General features: G+C 48.2%; 1 protein-coding gene across 1 annotated transcript in view; it reads left to right on the forward strand.

The window, feature by feature from the left end:
- Positions 1 to 3,377: 3,377 nt before the first annotated feature.
- The window catches only part of LOC111761949 (anthrax toxin receptor-like), a 37,558-nt gene continuing 14,702 nt past the window's right edge, over positions 3,378 to 26,233 (forward strand). Inside the window, exons 1-5 of the mRNA XM_058299543.1 lie at positions 3,378 to 3,568; positions 22,727 to 22,798; positions 23,500 to 23,571; positions 24,753 to 24,834; positions 24,941 to 24,974. Of these exons, the coding sequence (XP_058155526.1) occupies positions 3,378 to 3,568; positions 22,727 to 22,798; positions 23,500 to 23,571; positions 24,753 to 24,834; positions 24,941 to 24,974 (451 nt within the window). The remainder of the gene's footprint in view (positions 3,569 to 22,726; positions 22,799 to 23,499; positions 23,572 to 24,752; positions 24,835 to 24,940; positions 24,975 to 26,233) is intronic.

Raw genomic sequence — 26,233 nt, forward strand, 5'->3', positions numbered from 1 at the left:
CTGACTTCCCTGCACCTTCCACCAGGGCACGGCACGACGGAGGGTGGAGGGAGAAGGGAAACTCAGGAGCTGGTGGGCTGCACAGGAGGTACAGTCTCAGGGCAGCAGGGCCTCTAAGGAGCCCACTCCCCCAGGGAGTATCCCCAAGCCTGAGGGAACACACATTAAGTAACAACAGAAAAAAAAAACCAAAAACACCACACCTTGACAGGCCACTCCCTTCTGCACAGGGCCCAGGAGCTAGGCTGTCAGCTCCGCCCTGGCACCAACCACAGGGCCTCGTAAGTGTCCACCGAATAAAAGAAGGACCATAGTGTCCTTTGCAACACACAGTGCAGAACCGGCCCTGCCTGCAGATGGCCTCTGGGGACACTGAGCCATACTCCAGGGGCTGCGTGCTGCACCCAGGGATGGCTGGGGATGGCCTGGGGATTAAGGCAGGGGCAAGCTGCTCCCACTCCCTTGCTGCCGCGCAGACCCAAGTGGGCTCTGCTATGCCCACTGCTCGGTCTAAAGCCAGTCCCCACGCTGCACCCCCACCCATGCCTTGTGCTGAAGGCCTGAAGGTGCCTCCTGAGGGGTCCTTGGGCAGCACTCTGTGAGGCTGTGTGCTAACCAGGCCTCTCCTGTCCACTCCCAGAAGCGCCCTTCCCAGCTCTGACCCTCAGACCTCAGCACCAGGCTCTGGGCTGAGCAGGACCCCTCCACCCCTGGAAAAGCAGGCCTGGGGCTTCTTGCCTGGAAACCTTTGTCTACGTCAGTCCTGGCCCTGAAATGCCTAGTTATGTGACCTTGGCATTGTCCTTAACATCTCTGAGCCTCAGTTTCCTCCCCTTTGAGATGGGAGTTAGAATACCTTCATATACCTGATGATTAGAAACCATATGTCCAGTCTGTGGGGGTCTCCACCTGTCACCGGGGATGGCACATGCCACCTGGAAATGTCAAGACCTGGATGATTCCAAAGAGGGAAGGACTGGGTAGCCTGGGAGTCTTCTCTCCATTTAATACCCCCACCTCCAATGCCATCTATTCCTAAGTTCTTAGGGCTTCCCTACAGGATTCCATTCAGGGGTCCCACAGGGGCCACGGGGCTCTGAAGAGGTGCCCTCCCCGACGGGACCACTGAGAGGAAGACGGTGTTCGGGTCAGGCAGGTGAGAGGCCAGGGGCAGCACTTGGGGGTCCCGGATGGGGCGGCACCAGGCCTTCCTGCTGCAACCCGCTGCATTCGCTTCCCTTTCTCTGGCTAAAGATGCGTTGGTGGCATCTGCCTCCAACAGGGCCCAAACTTCTTGGAGCCAGTGACAATAAGAACAACATCCCCAGAGCTGAGCGTGTGACTCTGTGCCTTAGAAAATCTGGGCTCCAAAGTTCAGGCCCTGCTCCCAGTTTAGATTCTTCCTCCACTGCTGACCGGAGGCATGTGCCATGGCTTTAATGAGAGAGATTGGGGGGTGGGGGTGACAACTCAGGCAGCGAAACAGTCCTGGCCTCTTCAACCCACCTTCCAATATCTCAGGGACACCCCCTGGAGATGCCAGAGGCAACCAGGACCACGGAAAAGACAGGGGCCATGTGGAAAATGAAACGGCCCCATCATCCAGGTAAGTAAAGCCCAGGCTACGTGACCCCAGAGGCAGGGAGGCCCCAAGGGGACTGGGGAGCACCACAGCCAAGCCCAAGCTTCCCCTGGCCCCTCAAGGCCCTTGCCCTCCTGGACAAGGGATGAGCCCACCCCCCGCCGCCCAGCTGCCACAGGGGCTCCTCCTGTCCCCTCTGCGTACAGGGCTCGTCAGTGGTCTGCGCCCCGGGGCTGCCCGGTGCCACGTGCAAAGCCCACCTGCAGCCCTTCTCCTCTCCCCCATGCCTTCCCGTGAGAGTGTCCATGGCTTGCTCGCATCGCCACAGCTTCTCTGTCCTCTCACCCAACACCCGCCATGTTGCATCACCCCGAGGACGGGGTCTGGCTCGCACCCCTTTCCTCCAGTCTGCTTTTCCCGGTATCCGGTCCCTGGGATGTGGCGCATAGTAGGAGCTCCTAAAGGGCTAAGTGGCAGGTGAGGCCAATGGCAGCTGGGCCTCTGGGACCCTGTGTCTTGCGGGTTTCTCATGAAGCAGGGGCCAGCTGGGGGCTGCACAAGGTGGGCAGGGGTCCGCGGAGGCCTGTGACCAGCAGCCCCTTGCAGAGGCTGTCGCCGTGGTCACACATGCCCCCGCCCCCCAAGCCTATGGGAGTGGGAGGTCTGCCAACTCTGCTGTGGGCCTGCATCTGGGGGAGCGGGAGGGGTCCTGGGAGCCCCTGTCTGTCCTGAGGGGCTCTTTCCCAGGGCACAAGGGCCATTTCTCCTGGAGAGAAAGCCCTGCTGGGGCTGGTGCAGACTGAGCCCCAGGAACGGTGGAGACCCAACCCCACCACCGCTCAGCTCCCTTCCAAGGTGTCCCTGGACAGGGCTGGGGGGCACCCAGCAGCAGCCCAGAGCCAGTGGGTAGGAGGGTCCTCAGCAGCCTCCCACGATCCCCACCCCACCCTGCCCGGTCGCCTTTCCTTCCCCAGGCCCGAGAAGGTCGCCCTTGACGCTGCCCTGAGCCCACCCTGAAATGCCCACAGCGCCTCAGCCTGCACCCTGCAAACTGCAGGCCCCAGGCCAAGAGCCGGATGATTCCTGAAGAACGCCCTCCCTCGGAGCCCGTGGCTGGCCCCGCCTCCTCCACTGCCTGCTGCAGGCCCTCGGCGCCGACCCCTCCTGCAGGGCCTCGGTTTCCCTCTGGAGCTGGTCAGGGGAGGACCGCCTCCTGCGAGCACCCTCTGGGTTCCACTTGCAGCCCCCGCAGAACTGAGAGTAACTGCGGACCACAGAGATGCCTGAGCCCAGCCTCTGCCTCCAGGCTCTGCTCCCAGACCGGGGTGGGGAGAGCGGGCGGGGGGCGAGGGGGTACCAGGTACTCACCTGCAAACACCCAGAACCCAGTAACACGCAATCAATAAAAAACGCAGCGATTTTGAGGGTCCTAGTGGCCCTCTGTGAGGGTCTGGGGGAAAAGAGGGCCTGTTTTCCCCCCACCCCCTCCCAGCCCGCAAAGATCCTGTGACTCCCCCTTGCTATTGTGAACTGCCCCGCAGAGCTGCAGGTCACAAAGTGGCCACGTCAACCTCACGGCTGTCATAATAACAGGGCCCCAGGGCGGGGGAAGGGGGTGAGCAGGCAGGTGCGGCCGGTGCCCAGAGCCAGCCACTGCCCCTCTTGGCGCGCTGCGCGGGTGCGTGGCGAGGACGTGCGGGCCTAGGCCAAAGGCGCGGGCAGGGGCCGTTCTGCATGGGCGGAGGCGGAGGCGGCGCCTGGCAGCGGCCCTGGTGCCTCCGGGGAGCCCAGTGAGATGGGGAGCCGTGCCCCCCGGGCGTCCGCGCCCGCCCTCTTCTGGCTGCTGCTGCTGCTCCTGCCGCCGCAGCTGCTGAGCTCGGGACACAGACCCCGCCGCGTTCGGGGCGGGAGGAGCGCTTTGCTCGAAACTGGAGAGCAAAAGGAAAGCTGCAATTCTGAGTTTGACCTCTACTTCATCCTGGACATGTAAGTGGGTGGCGCCGGGAGCAGGGTCCCCGGGAGCCGGGGGCGGGCGGTGGGCGGAGCAGGACCCAGCTTTGCAGCAGGTGCCCCGTGGCCCTTCTCTCGCCTGGCTCCGGGGGGTGCTGCGTGCCGTGCTTCCATCAGGCACGACCAGAGAAGGCCCTGGGAACTCCTCGGTTCTGGAGGCAGAAGGATGCTCCAGGCTTTTGTGTCCAAACACTTTTCCTTTTCAGTGGAACAAAGCCACCGTCGTGTTTCTGGAAGGCGTCCGTCCCTCCATCAGGTGGACTGGTCCTTGTCCTACTTCGCCTTAAGCAGGCAGCAAGGGCAGGTGATGGCTAGGAGCTCCCTCCTCACTCACCAGTTGGTAGAAGCTCCCAGTGGAGGCTGTTTTGTTTTGGGCTTTGCAGGTCCCAAAGAAGCTGCCCTGTGGCTTCTTGGGGCATTTTAAGTGTCACTAGTGCTTGGAAAGTCTTCTGCTTTGCTTCTTCTGGTGGCTTTGCTTCCTTCTTCAGTCACTTTCAGGAGCAGCTGGCGTGTCTGCTTGTGGCCTTGACCCCTGGGCTGTGGCTCACGTGCCTCCTGGCCACTGTGGAGTTGTCCATGACTGCACTGTTGGACAAAGAAGGAAAGGGAGGTGCAGGGTCAGCCTTGGAGAGATTGTCTTGCTTCTACCTTAAGTTCCTCCTGTTGGGTTGACTGTGAACATTGCGTTCATTGACTAGTAACAGAAGTGCAAGCAATGGTAATTCTGCTGGAGCACTTACAGTTTCACCACCCTGGAATGGAGAGGAGCAAAGGGGGGTGTCCATCCAAGTCTGGGTAGGAGGGGTGAGGCCCCAGGGGTGAGTGAGGGACCCAGGAGCAAGTGATGGAGGCAGATCTTGGAAGAGAATCCCTTCCTCTGCCCAGTGGGGGGACTTCTGACACACCCTGGACCGGTCTCGCCTGGTTGATGGCCCCTTGGAGAGTGGATCAGGGTTGGAGGACAGCTGGGTCTGGAGGGGATGACAGCCTCTCTAGTTCAGTCTTTCCGGAAAGGGCAGTGAGGCCAGAGGGCCCCCGCTGCTGGGCAGCCATCCCACTGCTCTTCCAGGCTCTGCTGTTTGGCCCAGTGGGGGCACAGCCCAGCCTGGGATGGAGGAGGAGCTTGGCACCGGTGGGGTGTGAAATCACATTAACTGAGCACTTACTACATGCTAAGCAACGTACTGGACACTTTAGTCCCCGACAACTGAGGGAGTGCGTTCAATTGCCCTCTTTTAGGATGAACAACTGAGGCTTGGAGGGGCTAAGTGGGTTGGTCGAGGCCAGCTAAACCTAGTTTGCAATAATTCATCAGAAAGTGGAGGATCTTCTCCTATCCTGTCTCCCAAGAAGATGGGGGACTAGAAAGGAGTAAGAATGGATGGCTGAGCGACATTGTCCCCACCGCCCTCTCCACACATGACTACTTTGTTCTTTTGGGCTTTTTTTTTTTTTTAATTCTTATTCATTCTACATCCACTGAACAACCCCCACCCCTTCCCATCCCCTGGTATCCTCCAATCTGCTTTCTCTCTCTACGAATTTGCTATTTGAGGTTTCTCATGTCAGTGTCGTCATATACACTTGTTCTTATGTTCCCTGCTTCTGCCACTCAGTCTAATATGAGTTTTCAAGGTTCATCCATGTTGCAGCAGGTCTCAGAGTGCCATTCTTATTTATGGCTGAAGAATGTTCCATTGTGTGTATGTACCACATTTTGTTTATAAATTCATATGTTGATGGATGCTTGAGTTGTTTCCACCTTTTAGATATTGTGCTGCTGTGAGCAGTTATACAGGGGTCTGGAGGAGGCCCTGTTTTCATTTTTTAAAAAATTAAATACCGAGGTGTGGAATTGATAGACTGCATGGTCCTTCTATATTTAAGTTGTTGGGGAACCACCACACTGCTTTCCACAGTGGCTATACCCTTTTAATTTCCATCAACAGTGTACTAGAGTCTAATTCCTCCATAGCCTCTCCAACACTTATTTTCCTTAGTAAAAAAATAGCCATCCTTGTTAGTATGAAGTTTTTCTTCTGGTTTTAATTTATATTTCCTACATTGCTTATAATTTTCTTTCCTTGTGATGTTTTTATCAGGCTTTGCTATCAGGGTCATGCTGTCTTCATAGAATGAATTAGGAAGTTTCCCCTCCTCTTGAATTTTTTGGAAGAGTTATAGAAGAATTGATATTAATTCTTCAAATATTTGGCAGAATTCACCAGTAATGCCATCTGCTGGTGGACTTTTCCTTGGAGGAAATTTTTTGATTATTGACTTAGTGTCTGTATTTGTCATAGATTTGTTGAGGTTTTTATTTCTTCTTGGGTCAGTTTAGGTCATTTGTGAGTTTGCAGGAATTTTTCCAAATCTAAATTATATTATTTGTTGGTGTACAATGGTTCATAGCATTCCCTTATAATCCTTTTTATTTCTGTAAGTTCAGTAGTGATAAGACCATTTTTGTTATTTGTTCCTTTTCTCTTTTTTTATTTGTTAGCCTAGTTCACCAACTTTTAATTTTGTTGATTCCCTCAGATGTTTTTCTTTTCTCTCCAATCTAATCTTAATTATTGCTTTCCTTCTGCTAACTTCAGAGTTAATTCGCTATCTTTGCAGTTCTTAAAGATGTGGAGTCAATTTGTTGATGTGCGATCTTTTTCTTTTTTATATAAGGCATTCATAGCTATAGATTTTCCTCTGAGGATTACCTTCATTGTATCATGTAAGTTTTGGCATGTTGGGTTTTTGTTTTCAATCATTCTGAGAATTTATAAGAGAGAGTCTATGTTAGGACACAAGAAAGCCTCAATACATTTCAAAAGATTGAAATCAGACTAATACTAGGTAAATTCTCTCTGAACAATGCAATGAAGCTAGCTCAAAATCAATTAACAGAAGGAAAATCGAACAATTTACAAAATATGTGAAAAAAGCAATGTTGAGCATCCAATAGTTTAAAGATGATTCAAAAGTTAAATTAAAAAACTCTCAATATGAATGAAAACATAAACCCAATATGCCAAAACTTACGTGATACAATGAAGGCAATCCTAAGAGGAAAATTTGTAGCTATGAGTGCCCATGTGCACTTGAGAAAGATGTGTGTTTTGCTGTTGTTGAGTGAAGTGTTCTACATATGCTTGTTAGATGGAGGTGGTTTATGGAGTTGAGTCCTCTATTTCCATGGTGATATTCTGCCTCAATCTTCTACTCAGTACTGTAAGTGGTTATTGAAATTTCCTACTATTATTCTAGAGGTATCTATCTCTCTCCTTAATTCTGTCAATGTTTGCTTCATGTATTTGGGGGCCCTGTTAGGAGCATATATGTTTATAATTGTTACATCTTCTTATCGAATTGATGCTTTTATCAATAAATAATGTCCTTATTTCTCTCTTATAAAAGTTTTTTGAGTTAATGTTTATTTTATCTTATTTTAGTATAGCTACCTTGGCTCTCTCTGGTTATAATTTGTAATTTGTAGGTTATTTTTTCCCCCTTCTTTTCACTTTCAACCTATATGGTTCTTTAGATCTAAAATGTGTCTCTTGGTGCGCGCGCCCCCACGCGCCAAGCGACACTTACGTCCACCTGCCTCCCCACAGGGCTCCGAGGAGGGGCGTCTTTCGCGCCCGCTGCGCCGCGCAGGCGCGCCCCGCCGCGCGCGTCCCGTCTCCTGGCGACCGCCTCTCTCCACTTTTTCCTTGTCCGCTGTGCCTTAACAGAGCGCGCATGCGCACGGCAGTCCCTCGTCGCGCCTTCCCTCGGCTCTGAAACGCCTGCAGCGCGGTGCGCCCCTGTCCTCCGCGGTCGCGCGCGGTTCTGGACTCGCCTTTAGTCAGGCGGTTCCTCCCCGGCGCTGCTCGTTGGCGCTCGGAGGTTGGCGCGCTCTCCTGCGTTTGGGGGGAGCCCCCCAAGTCTCTGGGTCAGAGCCAGCCTGTCCTGATGAAATAGACACTAGTGTTTTACAGCAGTTCTCGGATGGTCTTGATAGGGTATAAGCCTAGGCATTTCAAAAGAAAACTCACACTTTGAAGAGACACAATTCCTTGTATTTCCAGCAATCACGTTGAAGAAACGTTTCTCCTACCTACAAAAGTACCTGAAAGCCACGTTGATATTTGTTCACCTGTCCCAATGGGATTTTCTCTTAGTAAATCTGCCCTCAGGTATCTGCTATGCGGATCGATTCAAAAGTGGACGATCACTTCATGCGAGGAACTGAGGAAAGCAGGTTGGAACCAGTGACTCGGTTATTTCAAAACACCAAGAAGATAAGATTAGAAGACACAAACCAAGGAGACTTTACAAGGAGTAAAGAGACTGGCATGGGATCTCTTTCAGCAAAAGCTTGGAGTTCAATGACATATGTTAAAGAAAGTGATGGAATAGAAATGACATGTGGAATGAACTTATCTGAACACATTACAAAGAAGCCAAAATTGCTTTTGATTAAGAGAGGCTATTGAATGAAAACTCAACCTCATTAGGAAAACTTAATCAAATGATGGAAAACTACTGCTTACATTTCACTATGTATGAATCAATTTAGCTTTTTTTTTTTTTTGAGGCTGCATATTCATAAGACAGTTGCTTTAGGGAGAACGAGCCTTCCAAAATTCAAAACATATTTCTCTGTTATATTCTCTCCTTCTAAAAACCGGTGTTTACTAACAATATTTAAATGGCACCAAAACATACAATGTACTTATAATGCATTTCTTTAACAACTGATAGAAAAAACAGTTCCTAGACAGTTTGATAGCAGTATTTCACACTATTTCTGGGGTACCAGTTTTGCATATTTCCAGTTTGGGAGTTTGCACTAGGGCACTCTAACTGCATTTTTGCATTTCTGTTCTGCAAAAGATCAGTGCAGATAAATTTGTAAATGACTGGTAAATTACGTTATCTTCATAAGCATCTTGTATTTTAAATCTTCCTTTAAAAATGTTTTTTCCCCACATTGAATCCATTTGAGTTAGAAAATAATTGTCCCCAGGTATAATAGTTTATCCTTCAGTTGCTATCATTTTATAACACCAATAATTGCTATCCTTATTAAAATATCTAATAGTGTGAAATAGCAGTATTATCTCCAGCAATGTTAGATGAAATTAAAACTATTTAGGACAAAATAAAAAATAAAAAATAAATAAAATGTGTCTCTTGTAAACAGCATACACTTGGATCTTGCTTATTGATTCATTTTGCAAATCTGCCTATCTATCGGAGTATTTAATACATTAACACAAGGTAATAACTGAAAAGACAAGACTTACTTTGGACATTTTGCTCTTTGCTTTTTGCATATCATATACCTTTTATATCCTGCCTTTCCTCCATTATTTCCATCCTTTTCATTTTTAAGTTCTATTGCAATGAGCCATTTGGAATGACCTCTCATAAACCTTTCTGTAGCTATTTTTCGTATTTTTGCCTTTGGTTGCCATGGGGATTGTATCTGATATCCTAAGTTTATTACAATTTAGTTTGTATTGATATCAACTTAACTTCAATAGCTAGATATACTCTGTTCCTATATACTCCACTTCCCTCTTTCCATTTGATGTTATTTTGTGAGAATTATGTTTTTAAACAGTATCCTCAATGTATAATGTATTATCCTAAATATTTGTGGTTGTTTTATGCACTTGGGTTTAAGCTATATAAAAAATAAAAGACATTATTTCAAATGAAAAAAGTGGAAAATAATATTAGCGTTTACATTAACTCACGTAGGTATCTATAATGGAGGCCTTTATTTCTTTTTATAGCTTGCAATTAATGTCTTATATTCCCTCCCCTCAATATGTAAGACTCCTTTTAACATTTATTAAAAGGCAGGTCTATTGGTAATGGACTCCCTCAGATGTGATTTATCTGAGATATCTTCATTTCTCCCTGATTTTTGAAAGACTGTTTTTCTATTTATCATATTATTGGTTGGCAATATTTTTCTTTTAGCACTTTGAATATGTCATCCCACTAACTACTGGTTTCCATGGTTTCTAAGAAGAAGCCACAACTTAATCTCACTAAGGATCCCTTGTGCATGCTCTATCACTTCTTTCTTGCTATTTTTTTAATTATCTTTTTTTAAAAGATACATAGATCACACAAAATATTACATTAAAAAATATAAGAGGTTCCCATATACCCCAATCCCCCACCCCCATCCCTACTCCTCCCACATCAACAACCTCTTTCATCAGTGTGGCACATTCATTGCATTTGATGGATACATTTTGGAACACTGCTACACATAATGGATTATAGTTTACATTGTAGTTTACTGTCTCTCCCAGTCCATTCAGTGGGTTATGGCAGAATATATCATTTCCTACATCTGTCTGTGCAATATCATTCAGGGCAACTCGAAGTCCTGAAAATGCCCCTGTATCACACCTCTTCTTCCATCTCCCTGCCCTCAGCAACTCCTGTGGCCACTGTCTCCACATCAATGATACAGTTTCTTCCATTGCTAGAGTCACAATAATTCTATAGTAGAATACCAGTAAGTCCACTCTAATCCATATTTTATTCCTCCATCCTGAGGACCCTGGGATGGCAATGTCCACTCCACCTCTCAATCAAGAGGGGGCTTAGGTAGTACATGGCTGATGGATGGGATTCTCCTGCTTGCAGTTGTATACTCTCTCGGTTCTCTGGTGTGGTGGTTGACCATACTCACCTCCCTGTTAGCTGACCTGGTTAGTCCAATGAATGAGAAAGTAGGTTTTGCCACTCTGCTGAGGCTCAGGGCCCAGCTGGCACATGAACCATCCAGAGATTCAAGTCTCCTGAGCATACACCAACCCCAGGGCCAACCACAAGTTCAGTAAAAGTGACAGAAGAGGCATGTGTAGAGAGGTCACATCTGAGTCCAACTCCATCACACTCTGGAGCACAAATTCCAAAGTACGGCCCACTGGCAAGGCACTGGACTCAAGCCATCTGCCACAATCGTAGGATCTGGGTGTCTCAGTAGCCCTCAGGAGCACCACTACTTGGGATTGTATCTACTTTAGCTGTCACTGAGATCCTGCTGAGATGTTCATAAAACAACCCCTCTAAAGTCCTCCTGACTCATTTTGAAGTCTCTTAGCCATATAAACACAATCTGAAGGAGTGCTGAGTTCCCATTCCAGGGAACTCTGTCCCACTCCCCAATGGAGAAGCAGCAATCTCTTGCTATTTTTAATATACTCTTTTTGTCTTTGGGCTTTGATGATTTCACTCTAATGTGTCTTGGTGTATATCTCTTCGAGTTTTTCCTGTTTGGAGATCATTGAGCTTCTTAGACTTGTATATTCGTATCTCTCATCAGATATGGGGAGCTGTCAGTCATTTCTCTAATCTTTTCCCCCATTCTCACACTCTTCTCTCTCTGGGACTCCAATGATGAGTCTATTTTCTCCATTGACGTGTCCCACAGGTTGCTCAGGCTCTTTTCATTTTTTCTTTCATCTTTATGCTCTTCAGACAGGATAATTTCAGTTGTCTTATCTTCAAGTTTACTGATCCTTTCTTCTGCATGCATCAATTGGCTGTTGAAGCACTGTCTTGAATTGTTCAATTGAATTAATGTACTTTTATGCTTCAGAATTTCTATTTGGTGCCTCTTTAGAGTTACTATCTCATTATTGAAATGATCACTTTGTTCATATATTGTTTCCCTGAAATCCTTTCATTCTTTCTTGATGATTTCCTTTACTTCATTGATCTGTTTAACTGAGTTATCTATAATCTTTGATTAGTATTTCCAGTAACTGGACTTCCTCTGTTATATTTTTTGTTGAATTCTCTTTTCCTGTGACTGGGTCATACTTTCCTGTCTCCTTGTTTTTTAATTTTTCTTGATAACTGGACATTCTGAGTATTATATTGTGGTCATTCTAGAAACCTAGTTCTTCCACTCCTCAGTCTGCCAGACCAAGAAAAAGAAAAGAAAAGGAGGGGAAAAAAGGAATGGAAAGAGAGAAAAAGAAAAAGAAAAAGAAAAAAAACTACAAAGAAACAAAACAACCCTGTGATGGTTAGGCTAATGTGTCAAGTCGGCTACGTAATGGTGCCCAGTTGTTTGGTCAAGCAAGCACTGGGCTAATTGTAATACAAAGACATTTCATCGACCTTGATCATCAGTAGTTCATTGCATAGATAGATGATTACTACTACAATCAATAAAGGAGATTGAGGTCAGCAATGAGTGATGTCTTATCCAATCAGTTGAAGGCCTTAAAAGGGAAGTGATTTCAGCATTCAGAGAGAGCATTCCCAGCTCTACTTTGGACAGCCACCATCTCCTGGGAACTCACAAGGAGCTTCATTGGAGTCCCTGATTTGCAGCCTGCCCTGCAGAATTTGGGCTTTTGAATCCCCACGGTCATGTGAGAGAATTTTATAAAATTTCATACACTATTTACAGATATCTCCTGTCCATTCTATTTCCCTAGAGAACACTGACTAATACAGCTTGGTGCCAGGAGTGGTTCTTGAGGAACAGAATCTTAAAAATGGGATTTCTAAAGTAGTTCTGGGAGTTTTGCAATTGGCTCTCTACTCTGATTGGATTCAAGGACAATAATGACTCCCTTTCCAATAATCAAGAGGCCACTGACAGTCCATGGCAAGAGTTGGCAATAGAGATATACAAAATATCACCACTGGATTCAGCTATTTCCATGCTTAGAAGAGGCAAGGATCTGGATGAGAGTGTTTTCAACACCGTAACAGAGTTTTGTGGAGTCAAAAGGTACAATGATGTTGGTTGGTCATTCCTAAATACTCTGTATACAGTTACAGAAAAAAAAAAAAAGGAATGATTAAAGCTTCAAATTTGCAACATGATTTGAAAGTTTCTATGCTCTGAAAGAAAACCTTATTTCATGCAGCCACAGACTTGAGATCTCTGAAAACCAGACCCAGAGTCTCATCGTACAAGTGCTGAGTTACAATGGAAACTAAATCTCAACCTCGCAGGGTGTCTGAGGGCAATGATTGGAAAAGAGTGGAATCCTGAGGATTGAGTTGGAGACATATGGGTTGATAATTATGGTAACAGTGGGGACACTGAAACCCTAAATTCTGCTGAGACTTTGCCAGATATATCTGTAATGGTCTGCCCTGTGAAGACCACTAAGTGTCAAGCTTGTATTAGACAGCCTCTAGCCTGTCCCAGGAAGTCCAGACCTCTTCCCAGCCCTGAGGCAAACCAACCAAATTCCAGCCTGCACTACCCAACCTCCACCCTGCCCTGAAGAGTCTGCCATCCAACCCCTGCCTGAAGAAATTAATCCTGTATCACCAGACAAAAATGAAAATGAATGTCCTGAAGTCAACAGCTTGCAAGACATTTCTAATCCTTCTTCTTATCCCCCCCACCACACCTCTTCTCTTCAAGACCTATTAAAAGACTAAAATCAAAACAAGTCTCCAAAGGCAAAGTACAAAGTGTGACCCATGAGGAAGTACACTATACTCTAAAAGAACTACCTGAGTTTTCCAATTCATATAGACAGAAATCGGGGGAATATGTGTGGGAATGGATATTAAGGATATGGGATAATGGTAGAATGAATATAAAGTTGGATCAGGCTGAATATATTGATATGGGTCCACTAAGCAGAAATTCTGGATTCAATACTGTAGCTTGAGGGGTTCGGAGGGGATCCAACAGTTTATTTGGGTGGTTGGATGAAACATGGACCAAAAGATGGCCTAGGATGTCTAAGGTCAAGATGTCTGATTTACCCTGGTATACTGTAGAAGAGAGAATTCAGAGGCTTCGAGAGATTGGAATGCTAGAATGGATTACCATTTAAGACCTGTCCACCCAGGAAAGTCCAGGACACACCTTTAACCAGGACTGTGAGGAATAAATTTGTAAGAATAATTCATCTTCCCTGAAGAACTCTGTGGCTGCTTTTCTCTTTAACCCAGATATTACTGTGGGAATTGCTGTCATGGAACTAGCATCCTTCGACATTATGGGGATGATTGGATCTCTGCCTGGTGAAAGCCAAGAATCAGCAGTTAATCACCAAAGGCAAGATGGGTGTGTCTACCACAATGAAAGGCAGACTCAAAGCAGCAATCAAAAGAGTCTGAGTCACATAGAGCTGTGGTGTTGGCTAATAGAACATGAAGTATACCTAGAAGTGAAACACATGGGCAGTCTACAAAATTCCTACTTGATCTGTATAAGCAGAAGAGTTCTAGGCCGAGTGAACAAAACCTTAACTTGAACTGCAGATGCAGAGAATCATGGCCCCTAAATCAATTCCCAGACTTTACAGACACAGAGTCCCTTGAGTGAGGAAAAGACCAGGTGCCCTTGGGGAAGGTACACTGGATCTCTGACTTGTGGAATAAGGGCTATTATGATAGAAAAGGCCAAGTGGAATCCACTAGAACTGTCCCTATCTAGCAAAACAGTAAATCAAAAAGCAACACCAGATTCCTGGAGGGATTATAGAGATTGGTGCCACCAGCAAGTATCTGAAGGATTCAGGGGTGGTGATTTCCACCACCTCACCATTCAACACTCCTATTTGGCCTGTGAAGAAAACAGATGGATCTTGGAGGATAACAGTAGATTACCATAAACTTAACCAGGTGGTGACTCCAATTGCAGCCACTGTCCCAGATATGATATCATTGTTTGAGCAAATCAACACATCACCTGGAATCTGATATGCAGCTATTGATCTGGCAAATGCTTTTTTCTCAATTGTCATTAGTAAGGACCACCAGAAACAGTCTCCTTGCAGCTGTCAAGGTCACTAATATACCTTCACTGTCCTGCTCAGGGGTATATCAACTCTCTAGCCCTATGTCATAATATTGTACGTGCGGACCTTGATCATCTCTCCCTCCCACAAGACATCACACTGGTCTATTATATTAATGATATCATGTTGATTGGATCTACTGAGCAGGAAGTAGCAATGAGTCTAGACTTATTGGTAAAGCACTAGCGTGACAGAGGATAGGAGATAAATCCAACAAAAATACAGGGCCCTCCATCTTGGTGAAATTTCTAGGTGTTCAGTGGCGTGGGGCTTGTCAAGATATCCCTTCTAAAGTGAAGGATAAGCTGCTGCATCTTGCCCCTCCTATGACCAAAAAAGAGGCACAATGCTTATTTGATCACTTTTGGATTTTGGAGACAACACATTCCTCTCACCCATTTACCAAGTGGCCAGAAAGGCTGCTAGTTCTGAGTAGGAACCAGAATAAGAGGAGCCTCTGTGACAGGTCCAGGCTGCTGTGCAAGCTGCATGGCCACTTGGGCCATAAGATCCAGCACATCCAATGGTGCTAGAAGTGACAGTGGCAAATATACATGCTGTCTGGAGCCTTTGGCAGGCCCCTATAAGAGAATCACCATGCATCCACTTAGGATTTTGGAGTTACAGATAACTACTTTCCTTTTCAGAAACAACTTTTGGCCTGCTACTGGACTTTAGTAGAGGCTGAATGCTGAATCATAGGCCACCAAGTTTCCATGAGAACTGATTTGCCTATCATGAGCTGGATATTGTCTGATGCATCAAACCATAAAGTTAGACATACACAACAGCACTCCATCATAAAGTGGAAGTAGTATATACAAGATAGGGCTCTAGCAGTTCCTGAAGACACAAGTAAGTTATATGAGGAAGTGGCCCAAATGCCCACAGTCACTCTTTCCATGTTACCTTCTCTTTCTCAGCCCACAACAGTGGATTCTTGGGGAGTTCCTTACAATCAGTTGACTGAGGAAGAGAAAACTCAGGCCTGGTTTACAGATGATTCTGCACAATAGGCAGGTGCCACCCAAAAAGCTGCAGTACTGCAGTCCCTTTCTGAGATGTCCCTGAAGGACCACAGTGAGGGTAAATCTTCCCAGTGGGCAGAACTTGGAGCAGTGCACCTGGTTGTTCATTTTGCTTGGAAGAAGAAATGACTGAAGGTGACTTTATACACTGATTCATGGACTGTTGCCAATGGTTTGGCTGGATAGTCAGAAATTTGAAAGGAATATGATTGGAAAATTGGTGACAAAGAGATCTGGAGAAGAGGTTTGTAGATTGATCTTTCTGAATAGGCAAAAAAAAAACAAAAACAAAAACAAACCAACATGAAAATATTTGTGTCCCATATGAATGCTTAACAGAGGGTGTCTTCAGCAAAGGAAGATTTTAATAATCAAGTGGTTAAAATTACCTGATCTGTGCCTAGCACCCAGCCTCTTTCCCCAGCCACTTTTGTCATTGCCCAATGGACTCATGAACAAGGTGGCCATGGTGGTAGGGATGGAGGTTATGTATGGGCTCAACTACATGGACTTCCTCTCACCAAGGCTGACTTGGCTACAGCCACTGCCGAGTGCTCAATCTGCCAGCAGCAGAGACCCACACTCAGCCCCTGATATGGCACTATTCCCTGAGGAGATAGGCCTGCTACCTGGTGGCAAGTTGATTATATTGGAGCCCTTCCATCATGGAAGGAGCAGTGATTTGTTCTAACTGGAATAGATACATACTCCAGATATGGCTTTGCTTTCCCTGAACATAATGCTTCCCAAACTACCATCCATGGATTTACTGAATGTCTTATCCACTGTCATGGCATCCCATACAGCATTGCTTCTGATCAAGGAACCCACTTTGCAGCAAATGATGTGGGGGGAATGGACACGTGCTCATGGGATTCACTGGTTTTACCATGGTCCCCATGATCCTGCAGCAGCTGAATTGATAGAACAGTGGAATGACCTTTTGAAGACTCAATCACAGCATCAACTAGGTGGCAATACCTTGCAGGGCTGGGGCAATGTTCTCCAGGAGGCTGTTTATTCTCTGATCACTTTATGGTGCTGTTTCTCCCACAGCCAGGATTCATGGGTCGGGGAATCAAGTGGTGACAGTGGGAGTGGCACTGCCCACTATTAATCCTAGTGATGCACTAGGAAAATTTTTTTGCTTCCTGTCCCTGCAACCTTAATCTTTGCTGGTCTACAGGTCTTAGTTCCAAAAGGAGGAGCGCTTCCACCAGGGAACACAATAATATTTCCACTTAACTGAAAGTTGAGACTGCCACCTAGCCACTTTGGGTTCCTCTGAATCAACAGGCAAAGACGGGAATTACTGTACTGGCTGGGTTGGTTGATCCTGACTATCAAGGGGAAACAGGACTGCACCTAAATAATGGAGGCAGGGTAGACTGCCTGGAAGGGCCTTTAGCATGTCTCTTAGTACTACCATACACTGTGATTAAAGTCAATGGAAAACTGCAACAACGCAATCCAAGCAGGGCTAAAATAGTTCAGAACCTTCAGGAATAAAAGTTCGGGTGATCCCATCAGGAAAAGAACCACAGCCAGTTGAAGTGCTTGCTGAGGGTGAAGGGAACATGGAATGGGTAGTGGAAGAAGGTAGTGAGAAATATGAACTTCAACCATGTGGCCAATTACAGAAATGAGGACTATAATGGTCATGAATCTTTCTTCCTTGTTCTGTTATGAATATGATTGTATATGTACATAAAATGAATATGTAAAAGGTTCTCTTTCCTGACCTTTTCCCTCATCATTTGGCATAAGTTATGTTAGTTTCTTGTTATAATATTTAAGGATGTCAAGTTTAAGAGTGAATATTACCCAAGGACTTGCACCTTATTCTGGAGGGAATTAGTATGTTTCTGGTTGTACACAGGGCAATTGAATATTGTTGGTGGAACTATATATGTCTGCCATTGTTTTTATTTAGAGACTTAAGTATGGTTTAAGGTAATGTGTTTGGCTGCCAGGTTAACAAGTGGTGGACTGTGATGGTTAGGCTAATGTGTCAACTCAGCCAGGTAATGATGCCCAGTTGTTTGGTCAAGCAAGCACTGGGCTAATTGTAGTACAATGACATTTCATGGACTCTAATGATCAATAACGTGATTGCATAGATGGCTGATTACATCTACAATCAATAAAGGAGATTGCTGTCAGCCATGAGTAACAATCTTCCCCAGACAGTGGAAGGTCTTAAAAGGGGAAATGATTTAAGTATTCAGAGAGAGAATTCCCAGCTCTACTTTGGACAGCCACCATCTCCTGGGAACTCATCAAGGAGTTTCATTGGAGCCCCTGGTTTTAACCTGCCCTGCAGAATTTGGACTTCTGCATTCTCACAGTTGCATGGGAGAATTTTATAAAATCTCTTTCTATTTACATGTCTCTCCTGTCAGTTCTGTTTTCCTACAGACCACTGACTAATACAAGCCCCCCTCCTAATTAATCTACTCCTTCTCCAAGTCTCTCAGTAGATACCAGTAGGAAACTGGAACCTGCTGTTGCATGAGCTGAAACTAAGCTAATCTGCTTGTTCTTCAGGAATCCACAAGACAAAGAAACAAAAAAGAGAAAGGAACCAATATAAAATAAAGGGGCCCTGTCTCTGTTCATCTCAGTAGATGCTGTTGGAAGACCAGAATCACTACCGGAGAGAGGGCTGAAAATGAGGCTAGCAAGTCCCTTGGAGATACACCAGACCAAGAAACAGAGAGAGAGAGAAAATGAGAGAGAGGAGAGAGGAGAGAGGAGAGAGGAGAGAGAGAGAAGTAACCAGCCAAAAGAAAAGGAAGGAGAAAAAAGTGCACTGGCTCTTTATGACCTGATAGATGCTGGTGAGAGGTTAGAAGCTGGTTCTTTTAAGGTGACAAAAACCAAACCTGGCATATGTGCTGGTCTCTCAAGGATCCCTAGATCAACCTCAAGCACAAACCCGAGCTGTGGAGGATGAGGTTTCCTCTGCCCACTATGGCCACAGCCAGCTGCTCCTGGAATCCTGGCTTTGTTTTTATAGACACCACCATTTCTGCTAGCAGTGTGTCCGCTGAGGAATGGAGGCTGGTTGGAACTTGCATTTATAAAAGCTGAACTCAGAGTAGGCTTTCCCTTCATCTTTAACACCTGTGGTTATTCTAAGTGTCCAATCTGGTTCCAGGGTTACCATCTAGTTAATTCTATTCTCTTTTTCAAGCTTACTCATTTTACTGGTGGAGAGAGAAATCAGTAAACTATTCTACTTTTTTGCCCCTAATGACTCATCCTTGACTTCTTAAGGGGGGAGAGGCAGCATAAGATTCCCTAGCTACCCTTGGAAGGCAGAGGAAGAGGAGAAGCAACTCAAGTCCCTTGTGCCCCAAGATCAGGCCTCAGGATTGAGGCTGCTCTACAGGCCCCCCCCCCCCCATTGTTAGTCCTCTTATTTGCCATTCCAGCTGACCAGGACAGACTGCTACTGAATTCTGCAAATGGAGGGCATGCTGAGGTTGGCCAAGAACAGCCCTTGCATAGGGATATCACAAGCCCCAAGCTTGTTTGTAGCCAAAGAGGGTCAGAGGAGGCTTATGCAGACCACGGTAGACTCCTTAGCCCATGGGCCCTGTGCTCATCCAGGTGGACATGAAAGATGGGATGCCAACTGGATGAAGAAGTGCTTGGAGGGCAATCATCCTCCTTTTTGTGGCTGCCTGGATGAGCATGTGGCCAGGGGTGCTATCCACTACTCCAGGAAAGAGGGATTATGACCACTTAGAAGGCAGCCCCAGCACTGGAGATGGAGAGACCTGGCTGACTGGCCCCATGGCATTCAGCAAGTTGCTTCATCTCTCTGCATCACAGAGTCCCCATCAGTAAATACCTGCCTTGCCAGATTGTTCCAAGGATGAAGGTGGTTTGTAGGTAGTTTACCTAGCATGGTGACTGATGCAATATTGGAGGGTGAATATGGAGCAAACTGCCAGGGAGGCAGAGACACAGACTTTGGGAAACGGGAGGGTCCCCTGAACCAGCCATGACTCCTGGGCTCAGTCTTCCTCCCACATGCCACCAGGAGGCAGGATGTGGGGTTTAGAGTGCCCCTGCTGGAAATTGGACCTGGACTCAGGTCAGGCACACCCAAAGTGCTCTGGGACCTTTTGCCCATGGATTACACAAGTCAGTTCATTTGTTAATTCCTTGACTCACAAATTATTGCTGAACATCTCTTTCAATATAATTCAGTATAACATCTCATCAGTCAATAACTGATTTAGGTAGCAAGGAGAAGGCAGTGTCAAAACCAGAAAAAGTCCCTGTCCTCATCGAGCTTTAATTTTATTGGGAGAAAATAGAAATAAATATATACTAAATACATGAGAAAAATAAACAGTGTGCTAGAGGAAGATATGAGGGGAAAACCAGGAAGACATGGGGGGGGGGGAATGCATTCTCAACCAAGAGCTGAGGTGTTCCTCAAGTGCCTAGTGATCTTTGTCTACCCATTGTCATCTAAGAATGTGGCATTAAAATAAGATTGTGGCTCTGTGTGCCAGGAGCCCTTCATAATTTGTGTATTCCATGCTGGACTTTCTCAGGACTTTGGGTTTCCTGTGATACATTCTATGGGCAATGAGTACTTGCTTTCTTCACTGTTCTAGAGCCTAGACACTCCTTCCAAATCATCTCAAACTGGAAACTAGACAAGGTGTGGTGAGCTGTAGACTACTGCTTCTCATATACTTTTTCTAATTATTCTTCTTTAGGAGGTCCTTTTCACACAGGGCAAAAAGAGAAGAGGAATAAAGAGAAGTTAAGTGAACAGTGTTAACATTAGCTAGGAAAAGGAATGGTGTTATACATGGTACTAGGGACTGCCAAGGGTAAAATCTATGTTGTGGGTGGGTTTTCAGAAACTAGTTCTTTGCTATTTCTCAGATACTGGGGTAAGATCCAGAGTGTTTGTGCCTCCTGCAACGGGCAGGACAGGTGCTTTGTGACTGGAGATGGGTTCTTATCCAGGAAGTATAGCAAATGAACTGACCTGCCTGAGCCACACCTTTCTCATCTGCAAAATGAGAGTATTGCTTGGATCCTGGGGTTGGTTTGGAATTGGAAATTGTGCATGTAAAGTGCCTGGGACATAAGCACTAGTGACATTAGTGGCAGTCCTGATAGAATTAGAATAATATGTCCTTAGTTTCCTCATTGACTGCTGGCAGTTTTAGATACAGCCTAGAGGAGGCAGTAAAGAGGGTGGGGAGGAGACAGTTGCTCTTGGGTGTATGGCAACACATATAAACAGGACATTGAGAATTGTTTTAGTTTCCTCATTGCCAAATCAAATACCATACAATAGGTTGGCTTAAACAATGAATGTTTATTGGCTAATGATTTTGGGGCTGAGAGAAGTCCAAGTCAAGATGATGCTTTCTTCCCAAAGGCTGGTGTTTTGGGACTGGCTGCTTATATCTTAGATCCTGAGCTCCTCTGTCATGATGCAATGCACATGGCAGCCTCTCCTGTCTCCTGCTTCTCTTCTAGGCTCTGTTGACTTCCACCTTCTGGCTGCTCCCTTTATGGCTTTTTCTCTGTGCCCTTACCTATAAAGTCTTCAGTAATAAGATTAGGACCTATACTGGACCACATCCTACCTGAAGCAACCTCATCAAAAGGCACTGTTTGCAAGGGTTCAAACCCAGAGGAACAGATTTAGTTTAAGGAGATTTCAATCTCTGGACTGGCTATGTGCCAGCTGGGCCCTGAGCCTCAGCAGAGTTGCAGCTCCTACCCTCTGGTTTGTTGGACTTGCACAGGTCAGCTAACAGGGAGGGGAAGATGGTCAACCACCACACCAGGGAACTGAGAGTGCCTACAACTCTGAGCAGGAGAATCACATCCATCACCACTGTGGGATCTATGCCCCCCTCGATATAGAGGTGGAGTGAACATCACCATCCCAGGGTCCACAGGATGGAGGAATAAAATATGGATTAGAGAGAACTTACTGGTATTCTACTATAGAATTACTGTGACTAGTAATAGAAGAAACTGTAGCATTGATCTGAAGAAAGTGGCCACGGTATTTACTGAGGACAGGGAGAGGGAAGAGGAGATGAGATGTGGGGGCATTTTGGGGACTTGGAGTTGTCCTAAGTGATATCTCAGGGACAGATGCTGGACATTATATATACTGCCATAACCCAAGGAATGTTTTTATGGGACACATAGCGCCAAACCACCAGAAGGGTGCATGTGTTCATGGGTATGGTGTTTGCTGGAGGAGAGAGGAGGGGCCTCCAGATGGTTGGGCCCTCTGATGGGTGGCTTAGGAGAGACTTGAGCAGTCACAGATCCAGAGAGAGAGCCCAGAGGGGCACAGGAAGCCTGGGACCACCCCATCTCCATGGCACTATGCAGGTCGACAGATTTGTGGGCTTGCAAAGACCTTGAACCCTGAATAGAAACACAGATGTGAGCAGCTTCCTACCTGGCCAAAAACTTCCTTCAACCTCCTCACTCTCCTTCCAGGCAGTGAATATAACCTGGAGAAGCTTCTCCATTTGCTCAGTGGGAGAAAGAGTCTGAAAGTGGGGGCAGGAGTGGCCTGTGGCTTTGCCTGCTGGGCAGCACCTGAGGCAGCAAGGCAGTTGTCTGGGTCTCCTCCTGCTCACCCCCTGGCATTGACAGCTGGAGAACTTCTGTGCCAGGAGTGCCTGCACTGTGCAGGTGGCTAAGAAAGAAGGGAGAGAAGAAGGTCCAATCTGCCCCCCTCCCTTCTGCAACAAGGGTTCCAGAGTGAATGTCTTCTGTAAGGGGGAGGTCGGGGAGAGTCTGAAACCCAAGAATGTGAGTGTCCAGGGCAGCACGTCCGCATCAACCGTGCCGTGACCTGCTGAGCTGGGCTGTGTCCTCCAAGGGACTTTGGATGGGACTGATGCAAAAAAGCAGACACTGGGAATGGCCATTGCCAAGTAGGGGTGGACCCAGGAGAGGAGGACCTTCAGAATCCACTGGGGCTTTGCTGGCCAATCCATCGCCCCCATTCCTGGGCCTCTCGGCCCCACCTAGGGTCCACCCCTCCTTTGGCCTGGGACTGACTTGGGGAAGGCCCAGGTCCAAGAAGCTCCGCTGACCTGGACAAATGGACCAGGGGTCACCCCCTGCCCTGCTCACCAGATGCGCCTTGGTGCCTGAGGGCCGCTGCTCTCCAAGGCTGTGCCAGGGAGGGAAGAGAGTGTTAGAGAAGCTGCTGGACTTGGGGGACACATAGACACTCTGCTTGCCCAACCAGTGCACCTCGTCCCCTGACCTTGCCTTTTTGTTTTCAGGTCGGGCAGTGTGAACAACAACTGGCTGGACATTTACTACTGGGTGGAAGATTTAGTGAAAAAGTTCCAGAAGTACGGCTTCTCCGAGCTGCGGGCCCCTTGGGCTGTGGGAGCTCGGCCCCGGCCAGGCAGAGCACACATCCCTTGGAGCCTCCAGGGGCCTGCACATCCCTCGGGTGGGAGCCCCGAGCCCAGGGCTCTGAACCAGAGCAGAGGACAGATGGACAGATGCAGATGCCAGTGGATGTCCCCTGTGGTGGCCAAGGGGTGGTGCCAAGGGCGGGGGAGCTCAGTAAATCCATCCACAGCCAGGACAGGGAGGTGGTCACCAGCTCCCCAGAGGGGCTGATTGGTGGAGGAGGGAGGAGGGGAGATGGGGGAGGGGAAGGAGGGACAGAGCTGCAAGAATATCACAGTAGAAGGGAGACGCCTTAGGGACGTGAGTGCAGGTCTTGATGTCACTTTCAAGTGTGTGCAGGTGTGTGCAGGTGTGTGCAGGTGTGTGCAGGTGTGCACAGGTGTGTGCAGTTGTGCGCATGCATCTTCTGGGGTGTTGGGCTCTAGGGGTGGGCAGAATGCCATCCTGGCACCTGCTCTTGCGTGAAGCCTCCAAGTCCTTCACTGAATGAAGCTGTGGGCACTGCCTGGTGGGGAGTGGGCCCAGACGTGAGACGCGGTGGGGAGGGGGCAGCTGGCTGGGGGCCTGGCCTGGCTGCCTGGGTGTGCAGCTTCCAGCTGTGAGCCACCTCTCACGAGTGGGCACTTCCTCACAGCCCAAAGCTGAGGATATCCTTCATCTTGTACTCCGATCACGGCACTACCCTCTTGCCACTCACAGCAGACAGGTAAGTGGCACCTTGCCTTCTCCAGGCAGAGGCAGGAAGAGTGGGGCTGGCGGAGCACCTGGTGGGCTGCAGGGCTCAGGGCCCTTGGGGATGCCAGTGCCTGGAGCCCCAGCTGGGCTGAGTGGGGAGCCAAAAGACTGGGGATCATGTGGGCCTGGGGGTGGCGTGCAGAGAGCCGTGCTGGGAGGCTGGCACTGCCTCTCTGGGGAGAGGGGTTGTGTGTGTATAACAGGAATGGGGGGCTGGGGAGTGCAGGAGATGTGAGCGTACAGGGGGGACACGTCCAGGGAGCCCCGAGTCCTCAAGCAGCAGCCCTGGGGGCGCGTGGCCTGCAGCAGAGCTGGGGCAGCCTGGACTGATGCTCCCACAGGACTGAGGAGGGGTGGGGCAGAGGGGTGGGGTGGGGCCTGAAGGGTCCCTGGGCCTGGGAGCAGAGGGAGCCCGACCCCTTTGGGGGGTGTGGGGAGCGTGTGGCCACGGGCACCAGGTGCAGGGTCCTGGAGGATCTGCTGTGGGGGCAGAGGCCAGAGCACCGGGGCTGAGCAGCCCCCGCTAGGCTGTCAGGACAGTGAGATGGGGAGGGGGAGGGGGTCCTAGGGGAAGAGGCACCTGCAGGAGGAGGGGCTTGCCCAGAGAGGCGGAGCCTGCACACCAGCCTCCAGGGGTCCCAGCCCCACCTCCTAGACTGGGTGGGCCTGTGAGGCCGCCCCCACTGCCCCCCCACCACAGCCCACGCTCCTCCCAGCTTTCAGCCTCTCTCCCCCAGCAGCCCAGGAACCCTCTCTGGCCTGTTGGCTACTTCCTCTAGCGCCTACACAGGCAGCTCGTGGGGCTGAGCCCCCCAGGGGGTTGCGGAATGGGAGGGGGAGGGCGGCCTAGAAGCAGGATGAGCTTTCCCAAACTAAACCTCCCATGGGCCGCCTGCCGGGGTCCCACAGGAGTTCGTGAAAACACCAGTCCCTCATGAGGCTGACTTGCAGCTGCACGTGCAGGGACGGTCAAAGGCAAGACCCCCTGGGACTGGGGGCCGTGGGCCAGGGACAAGCTCTGAGCAAGCCAGGTTGAGCCCATGGGGACAGCGGGGCCCTGTCTGCGTGAGATGCACCGTGTCCTTGCACGTCCACGCAGAGCGACTGTGGGAGGCCACGCCCACCTCCACTGCCTTTTCTGTTTTGTTTCAGGAAAAAAATCCAGGAAGGTCTTAAGGAACTTAAAGCTGTAGTACCTGTAGGAGCTACGTACATGGATAAAGGATTTGAAATGGTACAGACTGCTAGAGCTCAGAGAATTTTTCCAGATTGATTAAGTTTTCGGACTATTCCTTGGATCATCTAATGCCTCTCTCCCAATGTTCCTTCATTTATTGCAGGCAAATGACCAAATTGCAAAAGCCACCGCTGGAGGTAAGCCCCCTCCTGCCCTTCGTGGTCTCAGGGGTCAAGGGCAAGGCCAGGCTTGGGCATCAGCGCATTCCAGGTCCTGATCCCTCCCCCACGTTCTAGCTCTGAGCTGAAGGAAGTTCCTCACGGTCTCCGAGTTACAGATTCCTCCTCTGGACAAGGAGGCTAAGTTACTACCCATTTTGCCTTTATAAGAACTAAGGTGCCTGCCTGCACCTTTGGTCTTGAGAGGCTGCAGGTGCATCCAGGTGAGGCCACTTCCCTCTCTGACCTGCATTTGGGAAAAGAAAAGGAAGCAGCCAATGTTCCCGCACAGACGTAGGGTTTGGTTTACAGAACGTCTTCTCGATTGCCACCCTTTGCTGCCCACTGTGGCCTCTGAGCTGCACTGTGGCTTTCGGCTCTTCTTCCTTCCACCCTGTGCCTCCCTCCCTGATGGTGCTGGGTGCTGTCCTCAGACCAGGACTGACGTCCTTCCAGGTGTTACTGGATTTTATTTAGGTTCTTTGACTATGCTGCAGAAACAAATTTCAAGAACATGTCAGGGGAGTTAGGCTAGTAATTTATTCAGGTAGGGAGGAAGGAGAAGTGGGAGATAAATAACAGATTAGGGGTTCCAGGTAGAGAGGAAGGGGCTGAAAAGTGATAAAGAGAGCTAATTTACAAGCTACACTTCCCCATTATAGATTATAAATGCCCAGGTTTACTTGTGTGGCCACATGGCAGAGGGAAAATGGTGAGATCAGTGCCCAGAGGGCAGGAACAGGTCCAGGGGCAAGAGGAGAGTAGAGAGTGAGAACATGCATTCAGGCCCCATGCCTGGCTTTTTGAACTATTAATTATTCTGCCCCTTTGCTAATGGCAGGGGAGGGGTTCCAGCTGTTTGCTCTTTTGACTGATTACCTTGCCCATCAATTACTCCGTGAGCGCCCAATGACAAAGTCCTTGGAGAATATCCGGGGCTTCTCCTGCCTTCCAGAAGAAGTCTTTGTTCTGAGAGGCAGAATCTTGGGGAGGGTCCTCCAGCAGCCGTCTTGGGGGTTACTGATGTCCACGTGGGCTTCTTGCCAGGTTCCAGACCCATCTATTGATTCCCTATCTTACGAGCCTGCTTCATACCCCCCTCAGTGAGTTTATACTGTCAATCTTAAAGGGGTGCTGAAGGGAGATGATCATTTTTCTGTAGCTACATTCTACTGGTTAGGGGCAGTAGGCTCTACCTGACAAGTGTAAAACTCCCTTGCTCTTCTATCTCAGTTGGA

The sequence above is a fragment of the Dasypus novemcinctus genome, chromosome 6 (genome assembly GCF_030445035.2).
Source record: "Dasypus novemcinctus isolate mDasNov1 chromosome 6, mDasNov1.1.hap2, whole genome shotgun sequence".
Lineage (NCBI taxonomy): Eukaryota > Metazoa > Chordata > Mammalia > Cingulata > Dasypodidae > Dasypus > Dasypus novemcinctus.